The sequence below is a fragment of the Triturus cristatus genome, chromosome 4_2, assembly GCF_964204655.1.
Source record: "Triturus cristatus chromosome 4_2, aTriCri1.1, whole genome shotgun sequence".
Classification (NCBI taxonomy): domain Eukaryota; kingdom Metazoa; phylum Chordata; class Amphibia; order Caudata; family Salamandridae; genus Triturus; species Triturus cristatus.
In genome coordinates this window covers 341861734-341885493 of record NC_140586.1, presented here as the reverse complement: position 1 = coordinate 341885493, position 23760 = coordinate 341861734, and the positions used below count along the sequence as shown (strand labels likewise).

General features: G+C 43.9%; 1 protein-coding gene across 1 annotated transcript in view; it reads left to right on the top strand.

The window, feature by feature from the left end:
- LOC146833841 (uncharacterized) overlaps positions 1-23760 on the top strand; it is a 750859-nt gene that overhangs the window by 235953 nt on the left and 491146 nt on the right. Inside the window, exons 13-20 of the mRNA XM_085599920.1 lie at positions 4487-4553; positions 4690-5026; positions 5203-5254; positions 8854-8920; positions 9056-9347; positions 12315-12366; positions 13674-13740; positions 18648-18815. Of these exons, the coding sequence (XP_085456046.1) occupies positions 4487-4553; positions 4690-5026; positions 5203-5254; positions 8854-8920; positions 9056-9347; positions 12315-12366; positions 13674-13740; positions 18648-18815 (1102 nt within the window). The remainder of the gene's footprint in view (positions 1-4486; positions 4554-4689; positions 5027-5202; positions 5255-8853; positions 8921-9055; positions 9348-12314; positions 12367-13673; positions 13741-18647; positions 18816-23760) is intronic.

Below are 23760 nucleotides of genomic sequence, written 5' to 3'. Positions count from 1 at the left end.
CCGTTAGCTTCTATGGGGAAAGTCGCGGTTTGTATTTTAAAGTTTAAGGACACTTAGAGGTGAACTAGGAACAAACCCTTTTGGACTTAGATGGTTCTAGGACCAACACCCACGGGAGCACTGGAGTACTTGTGTTACCTCACCCAGGCAAGGCCGGTGCATAGGTGTCAAAAGGTGTCGAGTCGCATCATTGTTTTCGATGGCAGGATACTTAAAAGAGCTGCTGCCGGGAAGAGGAGAAGTGTCCGAAGAGATCCAAGGCTGGATCGAAGATGTGAAGAACCTGAATGCAGAGGGGACAGAGTCTGGGTCACTTGCCAGTGACTAGGGGCACGATAGACGAATGCCCACCGATGTGGTGTGCTTCACGTGCGAAGAGGGGAAGCTTGACTCTTCAGCCACGAGGACCAGCAGGCAGTGAGGACAATCAGGAGCTGGATTTGAGCTGTCCCACAAAGGATTTCGAGTGCTGCAGCGTCAGTGCCCAGATTTAGCACAACAAGACTTGGCAACAGCAAGCCACGCAGGAAGAGGAAAGATGCTTCAGTGCAGACCAGCAAGGTCCTGGGGACTCCCTAAGCCCAATCAAAGTTAAAGTTGCCTTCACAGGGACCCACCAGTCAACAGGCCAGGGATCGCGAAGGTACCTCGAGCGAAAACGCAAAGGGCCGGCTCACGGAACACTCGTGGAGTGTAGGCCAGCAATCTTCAGTGGAAAAGGTGGTCGGGTTCTGGGCTACAAGTAACCCAATCCACAGCCTCATGGGACGTCGAGAAGCTAATGCACTTGCAAATGTACATGGTGCCCAGGGGTTCCGGTTCCACAGTACCCACGAGGGCTATGGGTCTCAGCTTTGCTGGGGACTCGGGTCAGCCTCTGGAAAGTCTGGAAACCCACCTCCTGTGTGGCAAATACTTCGGAGTCCTGCGAGAACTTCGGAGATGCAAACCGGCAAGATGCGTCTTTGGTGCCTGCCAAGCAGGGGAGTAACTCCTTTACTCCACGGGAGATTCTTCAGTCATCTAGTCGTGTCGATCGTCGAAGTTCTGCGGTTTCTGTATCAGAGTCTCGTCCAGGTGTAATCTAAAGTCCTGTAGCCAAGGGTTCCTTTCTTATACCCAAGGAAGGGGTTGGACATACTCTGGGGACCCACCTATGGGAGGGTCAGGAAAGAGGGGTGGCTACACCCATTTCCTTTGTCCAGTTTTGCACCAGAGCATGGGCTGGTAGCCCCTGCAACCAGTTTGAGCTGGACTGTGCACAGGCACACCAAATGTGCCCCCAGTGCAGACTTCAAAGCACTCTTGGAGTGCACCCACCTAGCCCTAATCCACTAAAGCCTGTCTGGGAGGTGATAACACCTCCCGGTGACAGGAAGCCTATTTTCCAGACCTCCCCTCTCGGAGTTTAGGTCAGCTGCAGGAGGCCAGACTTGTGTCTGGGGCTGGCAGCATCCATTTCGTGATGCCAGGGCTATGTTAGCTGGTATCGGGTATACCGGTGCTGTCATGTCTCTCCCTCTAGAAAGGTGGGATCAGACTCCCACACCAGTTACTGGTATGATTCCAAGGTGTTTGACACCAAACATGACATGTTTACGTGCAGCCATCCCAAAGTTAGCATTTACCGCAAGGTTATAATGCACTTAAGAGTATATGGTCAGGCTGCTTCACTGACAACCCCAGAGAATAGATTCCGAAGGCTGCCAAGGGGCTCTGCTCATGCATGGGCACCCTCTCACATTAAACCAAGCACCCTGCCTTCAGGATTGATAAGACCTGCCATACATGTGACTGATAGGTTTATATGTGTATTGATAGGGTGAGATATAGTGAACCTATATCTCAGTAAGGGATGCAGGCATCACCTTACTCAGGCTGCAGTAGCAGACCTGTGGTGTAATTTTGGAAGGCTTCCCAGGGGTGGCATAATACATGCTGCAACCCCTGGTAGGCCTCTGGGTTACCTATGCCCTGGGTACATAGTATACCATATACTAGGGACATATAAGGGTACCCCAGAATTCAATCTGGAGTGTACCTAAGGTACAGGGAATCATTTTAAGGGAGAAAGCAGATAGGCTGGGGTCCTCAATAGGAGGATCCCAGCCACACTAAGTAAAAAACCAGCAAAACACCAGGAAAAAAGTGGGGGCAACCATACAGTCAGATTCCACCTTCCTACACCCATGCCCTGGGTACCTTCGTACCATATAGTAGAGACATATAAGAGTACACCAGTAGCCAATTGTGGAGGTACCAAAGTACTTTCCATGTCAATTTAGGGGAGAAAGCCCAGTTGCTGGGGTTCTGATTAGCAGGATCTCAGCAGACTCGATCAAAAACACACTGATACCAGGCAAAAAGTGGGGGTAACCATGCTAAAGGATCCTACCTTCCTACAGCTATTCTCTTTTTAAATGGTAGCTAGTGAAGTTCCTTGATCACATTTGATGCAGATGATCACCTAGGTCTGTTCAGGGCCAGTTTAGCAGCTTAAGTTTGAACTCTGGGTAATCTGTTTATCAAATATTCAAGTGCTCCTAACAGAAGGGCATTACAGTAGTCTAGCCTACTTAATATTACACTGTGCACAATCAGGGTTTTGGCAGTGGTAAGCAGCACAGGAAGGATCTTCCAAAGACCCCGGGAGGAGTGAAAAACACGTGTCTGCAGCTCTGTTAATGTGGCACTCTATGGACAACTTGTTGTCAAATGTGACCCCCAAATTGTGGAGCGAACCTGATTGCATCAGCTCTTCTCTGCTCGACAACGGCAAGAAATTAGAAGAGCGTATCAGAGGGATTTTATTTGCTGATCACACAAAAACTAAGTTTTGTCCCCTTTGAATTTGAGTTGGCAATATCATTCATATAATTATGGAAAGCATTCACAGCATCGTGCTAGTTGCTTTCGAAAATACAAAATCAATTGAGATTCATTGGCATAGTTCACCAGTCAGATTTTATGGGTTTAAAAGAGTGTTCTTAATGACTTCATGTGTATGTGGAAGAGGATTGGGCTAAGTGCCGAGCCTTGTGGAACTCCATGTGTAATTGTCTTGAAGTCAGAGTCGTAAGGAGAAAGGGTAACCTCCTGACAACGCTCTGACAGATAGGAGTCTGCCCAATTCAATACAGCACCACAGACTCCAGTCGAAGCAAGTGTAGACAGGAGTCGTTTGTGGTTAACCATATTGAATCCAGCCGCCAATTCAAGTAATATCGGGACCACTGACTGGCCTCTATATACCAACATCCTAAGTTCATCCATAGCTAGGAGTAGAGCAGACTCAGTCCCATGACCAGGTTTGAATCCGAACTGTTCCTCCTTTTAGAGGGTATGGTCTTTCAGTATTTCCACTTTCTATTTGTTCTGAATTCTGCAGCACACATAGAAAGAGGAAAAAGCCTCTCAGGACTGTTTTTGTGCAGGAAGGTGCCCATCTTGCATGCAACACAGGCGGTGCCTGCGTTGGAGCTAAATAACCCATTGTGCGTCAGCACAGGGGAAAGGACAGGAATGTGGCGTATTGCCTTAAATACGGTGCACTCTTGCCCTTTCATAGTGATGCAGCACAGCGTAGCAAGGTAACTTGCTGTGCTGTGCCTCTTTTTCATAAATATGGCCCTGTTTTTTTGCAGGAAGATGCCCCTTCCTGCACGAAAACAATCCTTACAACACAGGCACCCTTGCGCCATGGTGCAATATTGCCTGCATTGACACTGGGGGGCTTAAAGGGCCCCAGCGCAGGGGAAAAGGCTAGAACGCACCATATACTTTTAAATACAGCACATTCCTGCCCTTTCCTTGTCACACAGAGCAGCACAGCAAGGTGACCTGCTGCAGTGCACAGTGTGACTTGGCCATACACATGGCCCTAAGTGCTGTAGGAGTACAGTTGCACATGTGAGAATTTATACTCATGAATGCGAATTCATGTTTCTTTTTTCTCTATGATAAATATATTTTTATTGTGACAAAACCTGAGCAACTACACCACTGCCTATGTTCTTTTCCAGAGTGGGAATGGGTCTGTGAAAAGTTTGTGAATACGAGTATGTCCATTTTTTGTGGTGCCAAACTTGAAGTGCAGTCCTGGCATGGTATGCACACTCCCCTGGGGGTAGATTTACTCTCACACACATCTTTAATTGAACAAAACATATGAGTGTAAAACAGACTTTTGTGAATTTCAAGAGTGCTTTCTCACTTTTAAATATGTTGTTTGCTGGTATAAGCTAAACCTACATGCACATGTAGTTTTACACTGTTGAAAAATAGAACAAAGGTGAATAACATTGTTCAGTTATTAGCTTTTTGGAGCCAAAATTTGATTTTTTGTTATTGAGGGAAGGTGACCAAAAGAGGATTTGCAGTTTCTTTGCAGTACTAGTGCTAACGTTTCCAGCAGCTTATAAATGATGACCATTTCCTGATAAAAATGAGCTGTAGTTGGTAATTAAATCACTTTTACTCCTTACAGAGTTATTTGTCCAGGAGAATGCCTGTCACAAGATGGCGAAGTGTGGGGAAATGAAGTTTACAAAGAGGTAAATTAATAGTTTCCTCTGAGGATCAACATTCCATTAGGTTGATAGGGATGACATTTTAAGCTAGAATGTCTAGATAGTGAGCAAAGTGAGGAAAAACGTTGAATAACACAATAAACCTTTTCTCTCTCCTTAGGATTCTTCTATCTGCAGGGCTGCCATCAACGCAGGGAAACTCACTAACACTGGTGGGGCACTGATTGTCCAGAAGAGGCCGGGTCAAAGCAGCTACCAGGCATCCACACGAAATGGAGTGACAACCCAGAGCTTTGGATCCTGGACAGCGTCCTTTGTACTTATCACACCTTCAGATTCTGGATATTCTTTCAACATCCATGGAATGAATATCCCCAGTGTGGCTATTCACAGTGGTCATAGCGCTGGTCTTCAGATCCCTAACGTTCATGGTCCTGGCCGTCTTATTCCAGAAAATCACTTTTTTGACCTTCAGCATGTTGCCGACTTTGAGATTGGTAATTCATTTACAATTCCTACTTGTATGAATCATGTTGTGTATTTTTGACTGTTATGCCATAGAAGTTCTGATTTTGCCTTTCCTTTTAAATTGATCACTTACCTGTAGTATTTTGATTGTCTTCTGCAAATGTCATGCTCTAATCAAATTATGTACAACTTGTCTTTATTCTAGTGATCGTTCACTGTGATACCCCAGGAAAACAGTTACCTGGACTTGTTACACAGTGAGTACCACAAGGAATGTGTATCTGCTCGGGAAGGCATCAGTTCATAAATTTTTATTGAAGTCAATTGCATCATGAATTTGGATTCGGTACATGGATCACATATATCGTGACATTCCACAAATTATAGAATAGATGAAGATTTAACACAGAATTTGTAAAATAGCATGCTCTTTTCACCTACTATGTAGAAACACTTGAGGATTGTTTCCTGACGTTGTAGGCAATCAAGACTGTAATTAAGGGTCTTCCACCAGAGGTAAGGACCTGTAAAGAAATAGCAGACAATTATTAGATATTATTGCTTCACAGCCAAGGGCAAAAATGTTATTAGCATCTTTTCTCTGGAAGCTCCTTCATCCTGCCCTCTGTGCCTTTTGCATTTAAAAAAAAAAATATTTACTGGGGAGGCAGCCACAGGATCAATGTCAGCGTGTGATATCCTCTTGGCATTTCCAACTATTCTTAAGACTTTGCGCCCCCTGACCCCAGTAGGTCTTGGTGTTTCTCTTGAAAAAGTGAACCTTCCACCACATTCTACTGTTGCTGCACAGCACTCTACACCCCCTGCTCAAAACATTCGCATTGGCTGCCTCTTAGTAAGCATGGTGGAATAAGGAGCAAGACCTCGACAAAGAAAAAAATACGAAGCGCAGAGGGCGGACATATCCATTACAGAAGCAGGAAGAGAGGAGGATGGCGAATACCACCACTGAAACAGAAACAGCTAAGAACAAAGGTTAACTCTACAAAACAGAAGGATAAGGAGGCCAAAGATAACTGGTCTCTGCTGGGATCATTGGTGGCGAAAGAAGGCTTGGTGAGCAGGCAGAGTAGTAACTGCCATCCAACCTCACCGCGGTGAAATGCCACTCCTGTTCCACTACGGGTGGTAACATATGATCAATAATTCATGAACCTCCTCTTAGGCATCAAGGCAGCCGGGCATTAGTATTTTAACTGAAACATACATCTACCCTAAGTAAGGTCTTCACGTTTACTTGAAGGCTGAAGCAATGGCATGGTTGATGGGACTCTAGTCTTTCATCTGCCTTCACTTTTTATGACTTTATAAAAGTGCCAACCAAAGTCTGAAACAGAGTTCAGACAGACTTAAGTGACATTTGTCAATATTCAGCTCATGAGCCGCCTGTGTCTGAGAGATGACAAAAAAGGACACTTTTGAGCACAATGACCATGGAGATCTGTGTCATTATTGTGAATATATCCTGTCCCCGGCTTCAAATCTGCATATGTTACTGTATTCTTTGTGCTTAATCACTTACATTGCACTACTGTACCAGAGTCCAAACGTTCGTAAAAAGAAACCCTATGACTGGAGATCCAGGGTCTTGGTGTCACAGTAACTCCAGTGGAAATCCAGTGGCTTAATGTTGCAGTTTGTTCATTATTGACTTGAGCAGTTGCTGTCAAAGCATTGTGTGCTGCCAAGTGACTATGGGTAGGCATGGTTTCTGTCAATCATATCCCTCTAGGAGTAGTGTTGGAAACAGGTGTGCAGGAGTACAGACAGGAATGTGGATAGACTGTAGAACCCTAAGGAACCCGTGAATACTAAAATGTGGATCATCATCACCGCTTTTTGGACCCAAGGTGCTCTAGCAAATAACCTGGTCTTTCCTTGACTTCATCTCAGTATCTGCCTAGGAAGAGCGGACTTTCCCTGAGTACTAAAATAATCATTAATTTATTGCTTTACTTTAAAAAAAAAAAAGCTACCTGTTTTCTTAACACAACATGCATTGGTATGGGGTGGGGAATGTCCTCCTCCTTACTGATAACAGAATTTTGCACCCGAAGGATATAACAAACAGGGCCGGACTGGGAACCCAAAGCAGCCCTGGCAATTTTGTTGGACCAGCTCCCGGGGGCCTAGGGGGTTGCAAGTGTGAAGCACTGCTGCTTTTGTTACTTGGGGCTGATACTGCAGCACTGCTGCAAAACCGCCCTCCTTTAACAAAATAGGCCACCACCTTTCCAGCCTCCCGGGGAAATGCCCGACGCCCACTACGGGCAGTCCAGCACTGATAACAAGTTGGTGAGGGAGTTGAAAATGGGTAAGACAAAAGATAAATGTTTCCGTTGCGAATTGTTTGGCACAACACATTTGCATGCCTGCTTTCAAACAATAAATGGTCTTTATACAAAGAAACATAATTGAAATGTTACCAAAAAGAGCATTATACAGAGATGAAATAACTAAAGCATTTTTTTATTAATATGCAAAGTATGTTGCACCCAAAACCCAAGTAGGATCATAATATCTACCTTTTGCAGTTACCCGCGCTCTATTTGATATTCTAAAACATGCATCACAAAATTAAGTATGAGATAGCATAAATAATCATTTGTTATTTGCAAATTCAGGGTTTCAGTTTGAAAGTTTGTGCGAGTACAAACAAGTACTGAGATGTTGCTAATTAATTACAATCCTGAAATAACTGATGAAAGCGTTTGTATCAAATAAAGAGTTTTGTGAAAGAAAACATTGTTTCTTTCCATCAGAAGACTCACTGCAAATGCATTAATAAGAAATAGAGTGATGCTTTCCTGTTCAAATGTTTCGTGAATTACAGTTAAAAACCTGCTTGCAAACATATTTATTTTCTGTCTGCAAAGAAACAAAACTACCTGTATTTAATATTAATACATTCTGGTGCCCAAAACTAAGTGGTAATTAAAAAAACAAATGTTAAGAATGAAACCTGAATTCTGCCAGCAATGTAATAGGTACCTGTGCTCTCTTTGTAACTATAACAAAGTCAATAGGTTTCGCCTTGCAAAATCTATGGGCTTTGTCAATGTTTTTTTAATGCCACATAGCAGAAGAGCTGCTGTGCAACACGGCGTAACATTTTTTCTAAAAGCGCTATGATGTGGCCAGCATTATCTGAGTCATAGCACATTTATTTTTACTTTAAGCCATTTTGCACAACAGCTCAACTGCTCTGCAATATAAAGAAAAATAAAAAAAAATTACCAAAGAGATGAACAAAAAAAAACAAGAATTACAAAGTCAATAGAATGCTCATAGACGAAACATGTTTGCTCTGCCCATGCTTGTTACCTGTGCCACTAGAATCAGACCTACCAGCTCACTTCTCATGGACCTAGCAGGCTGAGATCCAACACCGGTCAAATCTTTCTTCACTGTTCCTTTCTCCGAGTTCAAATACCAGGCGAGTTGGACAGGAACAGACCCCACTCTGACCAGGAGGGAATGTGTGCTGGTGACTCAAGCATCCAACCCAAACCCACTTTATAAATTGCACTATCCCACTGACTATTTACTACCTGAATATGTCCAAAGCAAAATCATTTTTAAAGAAATGGCACCCACCTACTCTTTGTCCTACCTGAGCTAAAAGAACTGATTCAGAGTCAGCATTTCTGCAACCTATGATGCTGGGATTTGTAGTGATTTCACATTTCGAAAGACATAATTTGAATTTAGGGCAGAAAAAATAAATATCTTTAACATCCAATAGCTCTTCGACTACATCGAGATACAGTGCTAACTATATATTCTGGTATGGTGAAAGACTATTTACTGAAATGTCTTTTCTCACCCAATACAGTGTTTTCTGTCCAGTGGGATGTCTGTCTCAGGATTCGAAGGTGTGGGGAGATGGCATCTACTCAGATGTAAGATCAATATGTTAAATCTTTCATTGATCCATATTTTGATCTTTCTGTACTAATACTTTGAATTACTGAAAATTTAACAAAATAAAAACAGGCATTACATTTTGTCACAATCCTGTTTGCCTCTCTCTTCAGAGCTCTTCCATCTGCCGGGCCGCCATCCATGCTGGTAAACTCTCCAATGACGGGGGCCTTGTGACCGTGGAGAAGGAGGCGGGGCGCAGCAGCTACAGTGAATCGACGAAGAACGGGGTTATGACTTTCCCGCTTGGTGCTTGGTCTTTGTCATTCCAGCTCAAAGTACCTCCACAGGAAATTTGCAATTTAAACCTGCTTCACCAAACTAATCCTAACAACATCAACATCAACACTCCTAAGATTATTGCTGCTGCAAGCCACACTTCAAAAATGCCATTTGTTCCTCTAGGTAAGGCTTTGAACCTGCTACAACTTTAAAGCACTTCTTAAATAATATTAGGTCCCTTTCCATGAGTGAGTGCGGTTTACTGGAGAATTTCCAAGAGTATATCACATACAAATAAGGAGGACATGGGTGCCAAGCAATTCTAATCCATTACAAGTAAACAGCAGGCATGGTTGGTATATTGATTTAAGGCAGCAATGTGTCCATTCCAAAATAATCATTGTTCTTTTTCATATTTGTGCACAAGTTATGCATACAGGTTGGTGGACCCGATTCAGGTGGGAGACTCTCGAGTTTTTTAAGCCAGAAATGGCTGAATTTTGGCTGACTCCCACCTGAAACTGCTTTTACATCATTGTACATCAAAGGGGAAAATCAAGTTCCATAATTGTTGTCCCAAAATCAAATTTTTTCTAGTTTCAAAATGTTGGCATGTATGGTTATATAACACTGGAATAGTGAGCCTTACCCATAGACGGGGTATATAGTGTTCCAACACAGTTAGTAGCTAATAATTAAGGAAATAGGTGTGGACCCGGGTTTGTGGGGTCCCTAGATGTATTGGACTGACCAGGAATAAATCTCACCTACTCACAAAATAAAAGGTTTGTAAATCAGGTCTAGAATATATCTGGCAGTACAACATTTTGGTGAAATTACATTGTAAAGCATATATATTTCTAATTGCAAAATTAAGAGCATCATTTATAGTTGGGCAGTAGCAGCAAATCTGACAAAAATGACAAATTTCCCATCCGTCCACTGCTCCCATCCCCCGTTACTTCAAGGATGAGGGATAGCGGTTCTCTCAATAGTAGAACCAACATCATCTTCATGAGTGGAAAAACCTCAATGGAGAAGCCACCAAGGGTTATGACATCAGACATGACACCCTATTTTGGTTGGTCTTTCTGGAACCTTGAAGGCCTTTCTGAGTCTGCCATCTAAAGCATGGAAGTTCTTGCTAATGATAGTCAATGAATGTCACCCATTCATTTTTTTTTTAAACCAAACGTTTTGGATTGTCTGCTTTACATAAAATCAAATCAGCACAAAAAAGTACACAAAGGGCTGCATTCCCCCTGTAGTGAGTCTGGAGATAGGGCAGAAAGGGCATTACATCTGTGAACTTCAACTGCATCTCCTTGAGTTCTCCCCCACTTCAAAGCACCACTGGGTATAAGAACTGGACTGCAGACACCACCACATCAGTACACTTCTGGACCTGTGGATACTCTGCCAGGAAGCAGGACTATTGTGCTGCTGAAAGGACTGCTGGACTGCTACTCTGAAAGAGCTGTTGCCTTGCTGTGCTGACCTGCTGCCTGCTGCCCTCTTGCCTGGGGGAGAAAAGCTGGACCTTGAACTCATCTTGAACCCAGGGCCACAAAGTGATTCAAAGGGCTAGACTGCTGGCCTTCTGATCTGAGCCTCAGGGACATAACAGGCCCCACACAGTTCCTGGACCCATCTTCAATGGGCTCCTGATCCCCAAGAAGCAACTCTCAGGTCCTGGGCCCTTGGAAGTGGTAGTTCTGATCTTTAAGTCATGCTTTTGGAACAAGATACATCTCCAGATTTACGAGAAATTGTAAATCCGGAGATGTGTCTGAATGCTACGCCACCCTAGAAGTGGCGTAGCGAGGCATAATGAGGAGAAATGTTTTCATTTCCCCTAATTTTTTCCTCTTTCAATGCATGCTGCATTCTACGGCACACATTGAAAGAGGAATAAGCCTGTAGTGATTGTTTTTGTGCAGGAAGTGCCCCTTCCTGCACAAAAACAATCTCCCCACGACACAGGCATCCTTGCACCATGGTGCAAGGGTGCCTGCGCCAGTGCATGGCTGCAGTTTGTGCACCAGCGCAGGGGGAAGCACAGAGATGCCACATATTCTTGTAAATATGTTGCATCCCTGTGCTTCGGAAGTGCCGCAGCGTGGTGCAGCCAAAGGGCTTGTGGTGCCATGCTGAGGCACTTCTTTGTAGATCTGCCCCCCAGTTTCTAACAGGGACATTTACTGAAGTCCCAGCACCTCCTCGCTGCATAGAGATATGGCCTCCGTGTCTGCCCATTGAATCACAGTGTCTTACCACTGAGTAATACTGGGCAGCAAAGAAGTCTTCCATCTCATTGTGATGGTATGCTTAGCCACGAAAAAAGCCATGTCAAGGATTTGGATTACCATCCGCCAGATTTCTGGCACTTGTAGAGCCCTAATATGCAATACTACATGCAGTATAATTCATGCCGACCAGGGGTTTGTAAGAGAATTGTACAGAACTCAGTCCAAAAAGGTCTGGGTCCGCAGACAATCCCAGAACATGTGCATGATGGCGGCATGTGAAGTCTGATTTTGGAGGCAGTCTGATGATATAGTAGGGAAGATTGTGTTAATCCAAGCCGGGGACAGATAAACTCTACATAATATATTGTATTGTATGTACTGGAATCACGCATTGAAGGAAACCTTGGGTGGATATGCAAACATTTTGTCCGAGTTCCTTTGGGTTAAGGGGCGGCCAACATCTAGTTCCTACTTCTGTCAAGTGTCGCTAAAGGGTCTGTGGACCTGTCTGGAATAGATCTAACAATCCAGGAGAATGTCACCCATTCACCTGGAGCAAACGTTCAGTACATGTTGGATTTAAGCTTTTTTTCCACGAAGACAGGCTTGACTTCCAAGAAAAAAGCAATGACTGGTCTACAAAGCTGACGTGGCTTTTCAGACAAGTTGTCACACTTTTTTGGGGTAAACAGCCAACATGAAATATCCAGCTGCATCTTTGGGATACAAAGGCAGCAGAAATTACATCCATTTCTAGATAAGACCATCCACTGTACAGCTATGATAGCTGAGGAAGACTCAACCATGTCTGGCCCACTAAAGTGTAAATGAGGTCCTTAATTTGTTTATACTTGTGCATTAGAAGCCTCTTTGCTTAAGCTAACTGCTGCCTTTGTTTCAGTGCCCGTTGGATGTTCAACCCCAGCATGGAAACTCATCAACGAAGTAAACAGGTAGGTGGAGCTTGTGGAGAAATCTTTTGTCTGTGTTTCATCCTGCTGCTCTCCCGCTGTGGGGTCAGGGTTCATGTGTGAAAGCTAAAGGTGAACAGTCTCCCCATCATTAGCAGCTCCTAAGCTTGGGTGGCATGGAGGCATCTCTCTAAGTGTTTGTATGTCTTACTTCTGTGCCGCACTACATCTGAAGCTCATGTTTAGCTATGTAGGTTTCAGCCTTTGAGATAACACATCTGGCCTGCATAACAAGCAACATAAAGCAAAAAAAACTATATATCCTCTTTGGAGTAACTGTGTTCTTGTTCCCCTCAAAAGAGACTGGCATCTCAGGGCCAGGCAGAGTGTTGGGCCAGAAGAACAAAAGCGCAGATGATATAAATGCCCAAAACACATTCAAAGGGCCCGACCCTCATATTCCCAGCCATGGGGACCTCTTAACTTCAGCTCTAATTAGGGCCTGTTTTAGTTCAAAGTAATTTTCTGAACTTCAAGGCTTGTATAGCTCTCAAGTCTCCCAGTGACAAGCATGATTAGTTTGGACAGTCCCGATTTTTGTTATATTTCTAGGACTTGTAGTCTTATTTAAACCACTCTAAAACCAAGTCCCAGAATTCTAAGAAAAAAACACGGACTGGACTACCTAGTCATGCATGAACCTGGGAACGTGACAGCAATGTGCAGTCCTCAGGATGACCCAACCTGCGCTTGCCTCGATCATACACTGCTTGATCCGCAGGGTCCCTGTGACGTCATCTGACTGCCCTGCCGCGTGCAGGGCACGATAAGAGAATACGGGCATGTTTTTACTGTCTGGATAGGGTCACATGCTGTCTGTTTCTTGTCTAATCACAGATACACTCTTCAGATTGTATAAATTGGTGTAACAGAATTGATTGATTTGGCCTCACTATGCAGCAACTCCATAGAGTGTCTGCCGATCCCACCGGGGTAATGGCCGACGGGTTGGGACGCCATGTTATAGTCTGTTGAACCAATGAAATGCACCAAGACAGATGCTAATGCTTGGCAAACTCACAGCAGGTCGATTTAGAGAGGTTAGGGTAGTGCGTGTTTACCCCCACAGGGCCGTGCCTGTTAATTGTGCAGCAGGCGCAGTGGCACCTAGGCCCAGAGCCCTGCCGGGCGTGAAAACCCATATTTGTATTGTATCTTACTAGTACCCATGCTGTAGTCAGGGGACCCATTTTCCTTGTGGGCATTGGAGCGCATCCTTTGCCGCGTCATTGGTATCGTGTGGTGATATTGCGTAGACTTCATGCGGCTCTTTTCCTTCCATTGTGCAGAGTGAAGTGCCCCTCTGGCTGCGCCTTGAAGAACGCTCCTGTCTGGGGAACACACATTTACACAGACGTAAGTTTTGAAAATTATGTTTGACATCTCCCAAAAAGTTACCAGATGGTCTTTCCATCAAGGTCACGGCAGTTACAAATTGTTAGAATAAAAACGAAGTGAACAGAAGTTAGTTACATGTAGACAGGGTGGTCTCCTATATAATGTGCATACATCACGGACAGACTCTTGATGCTGGAGTTTGGGTGAAGGGCAGCTTCGAGGTTTTCCTGCCGAGGCCGGGAAGAGGGGTGGCAGCATTTTAGGGTTCGGGAGGGGGAGCAGTGTTGCCGTAGGGGAGAGGGTGGATTTGGATTTAAAGTGTTCTGTATTTTTTTTTCAAAGGGTAAAATGGAGGGGTCGAAATGTCCTGTTAGTTTGACATATTAATGGCTTTGTTTACATGTATATACTTTGTTGTGGAGTAGGGCCGGCGCAAAGAAGGGAAGAGCTTTGAGTGTAAATGATTATTGGGTAATGTCCAGCTGTATGTTGTAAAGCTGTATAAGGATTTATTGAAACAAACAAGGACTACTGATAAGAAATCAAAGAATTATTTATTCAGGCCATATAAATGGAGCCGATCTTCCATGGGTCAGTCTTGACTGCAGAAATATTGCCATTTATCCCCAGACATCAAGGCCGGACTAACCATCCCGGGTATCAGTCACTTCCCCAGGAGGCTGGCAGACCTGCCAGCTCACACGGTGCCACTGTGTGACACACGATATCGCTCGCATCAAACGGTCACCCGGAGAGGAGCCAATATCACACGGTGGCAGGGAAAACAAGCTGCAAACCCCTGTAAATGGTGGATCTCAGCTCGTTTTCCAAGGCAACGTCCATTAAGGGGTGTGAAAACACCACAAGACATTGGCACCAGTTTCAGCAAGCTTTTTTTTTTTATCTTGGAGGAGGAAGGGGCTTGGGGAGTGGTCGGCAAAAGTACCTCTTAGGTACTTCTCACACGAGGCCCCGTTCCCCTCCTCACACAGTGACATTTTTGTTCAAGTTAGCAGGTCTGGGCTGGAATGGAGAGGGCCGGTTTTGCTAGTGGGGTCCTTTTTCGTAGCAGGGCAACAGTTTTGAAAGCACCTGCTGCAGAGTTCCCTGCACATTGAGCAGTTTCAGGCATATAGGGTATACACTCTGTTCTATGGTTAGTCTGGTCGAGTACTGAGGCCAGGCTCTTTCTTAGGAATACACATTCTCTTCACACTGTGTATTCATCAGCCTGGGGGTCCCCCCAGCACTGAATATTTTTGTTTCTAGTCAAGTCCTTTCAAGCTTCACCTTGTATAATCTGGCCATATATCCAGGACAGACCCTTCACCCCTCAAGAACTTGCACATGGCAAAATACACTAGTGTAGAAGGTACCTTTCTTCTTATTCGTCTTCCTCTCTCCTAGCAGCTAATCATCCAGTCCATCCGGTAGTTTTCTTTCTCCATGGGCCCTCCACTCAATGGGTTTTTCAATGCCTCGTCGCCAGTGTGTAACCACTCATACCGAACACTGGACACAGACAGGCACATATAGAAGGATTTTGAAACAATTAGTTGACTACATAAAATGGTCTAGTATGGTATTTAGGATAGCACCCACCAACCACATGATGTTGGTATCTCAGTCTCGAGACAACTTCTGCAAGCTGCTAACAGCCACATTCAGTATTTAGGTCAAATGTCATGACATCACTGGCAGCCCCATGGCAAGGCCTAGCATCAGGACAAGGGGGTGACAACAGTGAAAGCCATCCAAACCGATGATACAGCTCAGGGTTTGTAGACACTACCTGAGGACACTCTCACATTGAGGTTTGAACGCTGGTCTTTTCTGTCTTTATTGATTACTTATTTCTCTCCTTGCCTTAAATCTCACCTAAGAAGATGATTATTTTAGTAGATGAAAAATAGTTCCCTGTTACTTTCACTAGGTTTTGTGTTGCCTGGATATTGCTTCTCAATTGAATTGATCATTTGGAATACAGGATCTGGGTGTGAATATTATATTTATATATATATGTGTTTCCTCCAGCCTTTTCAAGTCTGGCATTAGACAATGCCATATATATATGTTTAATTCGCCTCCCTATTTCCAGTTTCTACAGGTCCGGCATTATGCAGCACCTGTAGAAAGAGAAAGAGGAAAATGCTTCTGAGGATTCTTTTTGTGCAGGAAAGTCTTCAAAAACGATCCTGCCTGTATCACAGGCACCATTGTAGCACGGTGCAAGGGTGCCTTCTTTGGCGCTAGTCCGCACTGTATGAACCAGCGCAGAAAGAGAGCAGTACTGAGCCTTGTCTTAGTAGACATGGCTCATTCGTATTCTCTCCATTTGACACAGCGCATCAAGCTATCTTGCTATGTTGCCATGCACTGTGTCAAATGTTAGCAAATATAGACCCTGGTCAAACGAGAAATACCGCTGACAGCCCGCACATCATGTGTTCTTATACACCACAGGGTTTGTAAGGGGTTCCACTCGGTTCTCCTCCTCCACTCTCATTGCATGGTGCGCAGATTCTGATTTCTTGACATGTTTCCGGGCCTGCGGGAGCGATCACACAACGCATTTCCCACCGTGACTTTCTTTATAGAAACATACAGGGCCGGACTGGCCGTAGCGGACACCAGGCATTTTCCCGGTGGGCTGGAAGGATCGGGCCGGATTTTGGCCCATGAGGGACGTTTTTGTTACTGAGGGCAGGTTTTGCTGCAGTGCTGCAATATCGGTCCCCTGTAACAAAAGCGTCAGCGCTGCAAAGGGGGGCCGGAGGTTCTCAGTAGTAGCCCCCCACCCCGGGATGTTTGAGCAGAGTTGCCAGGGCTGGTTTTACTCCCAGTCCGGCTGTGGAAACATACCGCGCTGTGCAGTAAGATCGTTCCAAGTGAACATGTTGAACAATCTTCCCCCTCTGTGGCTCTTAATGACGTTGCAAGGTAAATAACATTTTTTTTAAAGAGCCCGCGAGCAATCAAGTTTATGGCTCGCTCCATTAACACTCCTGAACAAAAACAATATCTGAAAGCCTCAAGATTGGTTTTGAACATCACTTAGAAATGTCACACAACCTGTTACCCTGTTGAAATGCAGGAGTGAGGGTAGGACTGGGAGTTTAGAGCAAGCCTGGTACATGTTTTAAAGTCAGTCACATACAGCGCTAACGTTACTCAATCAATCAGGGATTTTTAGAGCTCACTACTCACTAGTAAGGGTCTCTAGGCGCTGAATGAACTATTCAGGGAGGGTACTGTTTCAGGAAGAGGCGAGGTGAGCCAAAACTATCAGCCAGCAACTGGCACTCTGGACAAACAATGCAATCTGCGTCTCTGATTGTTTTACATTTTTATATATTTATTTTTACTATATGTGGCAGCTGTCTTTTCTTTGAGCTCTAGAGGACTGCCAAGTTAGTTAGGATGGGCCACCCCTGGGAGGTAGATAACCAGTATAGCTCGCCCCTAAATATGTGTTAGTTCTACCAAGATACAGTTTGAGATGTCTCGATGTACGTACAAATATACATACGCAAGGGGGTCTTTGGGTCCTCAATTTATTTCAGCTGTCATTCACATGTTGCTTCTGCCAACCACAGCGCACAGCATGAGGAAATGGGTCTGACCACTTCAGCCATTCACTCTCCTGCACTGTGACAAATGTCATTTTATCTTTCACATGCAGACCTCCGCCCAGAGGCAGTCCCCTTCAGTGCCTCAGCAGTGTTCTAATACTTATGTTTGCCATTGCTTTTTTTCTCGATTGGTTTCCCTATTTTCCATTTTAGTTGTCCTTATGTGTTTAAACTATGTCTTCAGGTTACAGTAATCAAAGGGGAACAGTATTTGTCTTTGTGATAATAAGAGCCATATTTTCCTGGGATGTGCATTAAAAGTAGAAATGGTTGCGCTATCTGTTGTAAGTATTCCCGCCTGGCTGCTAGGAAGCACCTCACAGTTCTATTACAATTGTATACAATGGGTAATGGTGGCTTGTGGTCTCTGTTGGCATGTGAGGCACATTGTGTCTCTTTCCCCCATGTAATGTATCTTATTATTCTTGATATTTCCTGACAGGTGGTCCAGGGATCTTTCCGTGAAACTGTCCTTCTATTTGAGTGTGTCCCTTATGGTTCACGTTATTTGTTCTTTGGTTGTAGCAGTGACTTCCTCGTTGTATCATGGTTTCTGCTTTGGTTCTCTTTTGTTCGCTTGTTTGTGTACCTCGGCTCTCTATTATTGGTTTGTTGGAAAATGTATGATGTGGTTTTTGAAGCTTCGTCATTATTTTTGCGCAGAACTAGGGTGTTTCGTGTTCACTAAGCTGGGTTTTACCACTGTTCTTTGCTTACCTTACTTGTTTCCTTTGCCCGTTCGTTTTTTGTTTGGGCTGCCTTAATCCTCTTAAATCTGCTGATTCTTGGCTCAAGTCTTCAATTTGTGTTTTCAGTTTATGTGGTTTAGCTTTTTACTCCCTTCTCTCGTTAACAGTGTAAATCTTTAGTTGGGCGTCTTTGCTTGGCGAGACCTATTCAAAGTTGTGTACATTCAGGCTTCATTGTTCTCAACTCCACAGACACAGGGTGTGCCTGAAAAGAGGTCACATAACAAAGTAAATGTTCTCACATTTTTCGAGCATGCTTTGACCCCTCTGTAACTCCACCGTTCTCCTATTTTTTTCGCCCTCACATTTGCATGAATGGAATAAGGTACTTTCTTTCCATAAAATTCACAATTAGAAGTGTGGCCCATGCCTCAAACAATATTTTTTGATAGGCAAAAGTTTCCAGGTCAACTGAGTTTTAGCGCCAAGAAAGCACATGTGAGCATGCGACCTACCAAGTGTTATTAACATAATATAACATAACATAGCATCTGATAGTGGGGTATGTTACCCTGCTCAAGGTAACGTGCCTGTTCTTTTATAGGGTTCCGCCATTTGCAAAGCCGCCATTCACGCCGGGAGGATTCCGCACACCGGCGGCATAGTGACAGTGGAGAAGACAGCCAGGCCAAAAGAAGGCTTCCTGGGAACCATTAGGAATGGTGTGACCTCCTTCGTGCACAAGACTTGGAAAGGGGCTTTCGTACTCAGATAAGACAGAGTAATCAGGTATCATGAACTAAAACTCACTCTATTTCCTTGCACAGCCAATGTTTTTATCCTTGGTGCATACTGTTACAAGGTAAAAGAAGTACTCAGTCGATCTCTTGACGCATTTTTGGGGACAAAGTAGATGAGGACATAACAAACATGCAGAAATTTGAAAATAGGCTACTAGCCACACAGGCCATTTTATGCCTGACAGAATATTGCCTTCCCTCCTTACAGACATGCTTTACCATTTGTTTTGATCATTTGTCAAGCAAATATCATGAATTTGTTTCTTAGGTTAGCCTGTACCTCGAGATGGATCTGGGCAGGATTAATCAATCATTTATTATGATTGGATTTAATTGTATGCATTGTGATTTAATGTAAATTCTGCAAAGAATGACAAAAGTAATAGGAGCAAAACTATTTTCCTAAAGAGCTATCAGTCCATAGTCTATGTATTTTTTGATTATATTGTAAGAATTGGGATATAGAATAATGCCATTTCCCCATAACATAGTCATAAAACCTAGACTCCTCCAATGCACGCCTAATGTTTCAAGCCTCTGTTTCAAATTGCTTGCCTTTTGTTGATTTTGCATGCATAATCTGTCCATAATCTGGTTTGTGAATGTGGAGGTACTCGTGGTTTAGTATGTGCCGGCAACTGTGGCCATGATGCTACCGTACACAGCTAGATCAAATTAATTGAGTGCACCTTTATGTTGACGGTACATTTTAAATTGATTGGATACCAACCAAATTCTTCAAGAGGTCTGTGAAGTGGCCTGTATCCTCTTCCATGTTCTTCAGACATTCTAAAAGCTCCACTCAAGCAATTTACACAGGATGACGCTAAAGAAAATACACATATCTGGCCTGAAATTTCCTCCCAATCTACACTCTAGAATATATCCACACTCCACCAGAAACCATTCCATTGATGATTCTAGAACCAAAGTTAAAATGTAATTCTGCTAACTCGGATACAAAAGGACTAACTTTTCTAGTCGATTGTCACCAATGGCGTTCACTGGATGAGTTAGGCAGTCTGAATTCTGGGAGTGAGCAAGGATGATTACGCAGGGGTCCTATGGTGTAATTGAGGTGGTGAGAAGGTCCACTTGGCATGAAGGATATGGCTTTGGTGTCTATAAAATAGAATCACGATGAGCAGATGTTAAATTGTAAACTGTTACGTACTTTGACAGTGAAACCATCTTGGTCCATAGCTCATCACCTCTGGAGTGTGTCCCTTCCATCAATGCTCAAGCTGGCATCCCAATAAAAAAAAAAATCTAACACAGGCTATACCGGTTTGAGACGATGTGTGGTTAAAAATAACGAACCTTTCTTATGAAAGAAGAAGTGAAAATTCCAGAGTAATGGGAAAGCCCTTTGTGTGGAGATATATATACATATATATATATTCACTTAAAAAACCATAGGTTTCACACATGTTATAGTTAGCTGGACATTTCACTCGTAAAAAACCAATGAAATTTCCCCGTTATAGTTAGGGCAGGCAACTATAACTCACGCGACCGCAATCCTCTGCTGATGACGTCAGATATTACATCACTGTATTTAGACACTTATTTACCCATGTCTTCTTCCATTAATCTTTAGCTATACATATATTACAAATATTTATTTTTCATAAAGACACATATGTCATCAGTGATGTAATATCTGATGTCATCAGCAGAGGATTGCGGTCGCGTGAGTTATAGTTGCCTGCACTAACTATAACGGGGGAATTTCATTGTTTTTTTACGAGTGAAATGTCCAGCTAACTATAACATGTGTGAAACCTATGGTTTTTTAAGTGAATTTGCAAGGTTTTTTAAATGCTAATTCGTAACTTTAACGTGTGTGAAACCTATGGTTTTTTCAGTGAATTTATACGTTTTTTTAAATGCTATGTTATGTATTTATTATTTTTTTTTTCCAGGTTTTTCACCGTGCGCTTCGCGCAGCGTGCGCGCACTGTGGGGGCTCGATGCGCTTCGCACACCGAGCACCCACGGTTCGCCGTGCGCGCACCTCTCGATTTAAAAAAATAAAATAACATTTTTTTCGCCCTTGGGGGTCCTTCTGTGACCCCCTGACCAAGGCTAGGGGGTCAGGAACTGTCCACTCTGCCCCCTTTTCACGTTCTCCACCTTTTTTTTCACCCCCTCAGACTGCGAGAGACAAAATGGCGGCCGACACTTCCTGGTTTCGACCGATTCGAATATTTACCGACATCTAACAACCAATCAGAATTGTGCTCGCGCACGGCAGGGTGCGCGCACGGTCCGCGCACGGAGCGCGCGTATAAATATTGATATGCTTTTAAATGCTATTTTCTCAGGAAATACTGAACAGATTTACACCAGACCTGCAAAAGGCACTTCCTTCACCTTATGGCTACCTCTCTGCCAAATTTCACGTAATTCTGTTCAGCCGTTCGGGCTGTAGCTGCGACTAAAGGTCCTATGGAAAAATGCATGGGGAAAACGCGTTTTGGGACCCCCCCTTTTTCTCGGCCCCCGCTTGACGAATCACCCCGAGACTTTCAGGGTAGGAGCTAAACATAGCGCCCCATTAGTTTTGAAAATTTCGCGGGGATTCGTCAACCGGCGTCAAAGTTATTCAAAATAGAGTTTTGAGATTTCCTATGGAAACTAGGTTGTAACTATAACTATATATATATTCACTGAAAAAACCATAGGTTTCACACATGTTATAGTTAGCGGAAATTTTACTGATAAAAAACCAATGAAATTCCCCCGTTATAGTTAGTGCAGGCAACTATAACTCACGCGACCGCAATCTTCTGCTGATGCTAATACTGTATTTAGACACTTATTTGCCCATGTCTTCTTCCATAAATTTTTAGCTATACATATATTACAAATATTTTTTTTTCATAAAGACACATATGTCATCAGCAGAAGATTGCGGTCGCGTGAGTTATAGTTGCCTGCACTAACTATAACGGGGGAATTTCATTGGTTTTTTATCAGTAAAATTTCCGCTAACTATAACATGTGTGAAACCTATGGTTTTTTCAGTGAATTTGCAAGGTTTTTTAAATGCTAATTCCTAACTATAACGTGTGTGAAACCTATGGTTTTTTCAGTGAATTTGTACGGTTTTTTAAATGCTAAGTTACTTTACGCCATTCGTGGCGTGCGCGCCCACTTAACGCAGTTCGTTCCGTGCGCGCACAGTGAGCACGCGGTGCGCTTCGCGCACCGCGCGCCCACTTTACGCAGTTAGTGCCGTGCACGCACGGTGGGCACGCGGTGCGCTACGCGTACCGCGTGCCCACGTTACGCTAGATGGGCCACGTACGCACGATGCGCTTCGCGCACCGTGCGCACATGGAGGACATGTGATGCACTTCGTTTTGAAAGGTAATATTTTAATTTTTCACACCTGTTATAAGCCATGCACAAATGGTGCTCTTCGGGCACCATTTGCAAACGGGGTGGGGAGAGTGTGGATAATTTTTATTTAAAATTTTTTTTTTACCGTACGCGTACGGTAAGCGTAATCGGCGAAATTTGCGAAAAAAAAAATCCGTTTTTGGCCTTGGGGGATCTTTGGGGACTCCCTCAACATGGCTAGGTGCTTTGGAGCTGTCCAAACAGCCCCTTTACATGTTTTTGTGCTTTGTATTTTAATCCACACTCTCAGTGCGAGAGAGAAAATGGCGGCCGCCGCTTCCTGGTTTCGGCCGATTCGAATGTTTACTAAGATCTAAGAGCCAATCAGAATCGCGCTCGCGCACGCCACCGTACGCGTACGGTAAGCGCACCGTAAGCGCACCGTAAGCTGGCTCAGATATATATATTGATTTAAAGGCTATTTTCTCAGAATCTACTGAACAGATTTACACCAAACCTACAAAAGGCACTTCCTTGACCTGAGGACTACCTCTCTGCCAAATTTCAAGTAATTCTGTTCAGCCGTTCGGGCTGTAGCTGTGTCTAAAGGTCCTATGGAAAAATGCATGGGAAAAACGCGTTTTGGGACCCCCCTTTTATCTCAGCCCCCGCTTGACGAATCCCCCCGAGACTTTCAGGGTAGGAGTGGAGCGTAGTGTGGTAAATAAAAATTCCTTTACCGGGACTGAATTTGATACAGAAACATTATAAAATAGCTCAGTAAAATGAGAGGCAGAATCCGTGATATTAGAGTTTCGGAATGGGCTTTATTCCAATAATCGATTATAATCGGATGCTTCAAGTTCCATCACCACGGGGGTTCAGGAAGTGAAGTACATACTTTATTGACAAGAAGTAACTTTTATAGTCCATACATTATAATGAAGTGAATACAGTAGGCGTAACAATTGATAAGGAAATTGACGTGTGGTCCGCGTAACCGAAAATGGGTGTAATAATGAGTAAAAAGGAACATGATTGGTTATGATGTCATGTATAGGTGGATCTATAAGATAATACTTGGCATGGATGCGCGCGCAGCAGTCTGACGTGTAATTGACGTGTAACTAGGGGGTGACGGGGACTTGACATTTAGCTCTACATGTGGAGACAAGAAGTCTGGGGGGTCAAGTCAACCTAATCCCAAATCATATCTAACATCCTATGTTTAAAGAACTATGTTATCCATAAAAGAAGGACTCTCGGACAGAATCTATTCTATACTGCCTGTGCGTGCGTGTACAAGCGTCTAAGTGTCTACACTGAATGCGAGGGGGTAGGAATATTCCATGGTAACAGGGCTATGAATTACTTGCATGAGGACAGAGAAGTTGGGCCTTTTTGCTTGGTAACTGGAAGAATGTTTACTTAAACTACTAGGCAGGAATGCATCGGCTGAGGGGGAGGCAGATAATTCGAAGGTGAAATACAGTTCTTGGCAGAGAGTAAGCTGATGTCAGGCTTCGTGAGCCGCGCAGAGAATGAGACAAAGTTCATGGTCACAGATGC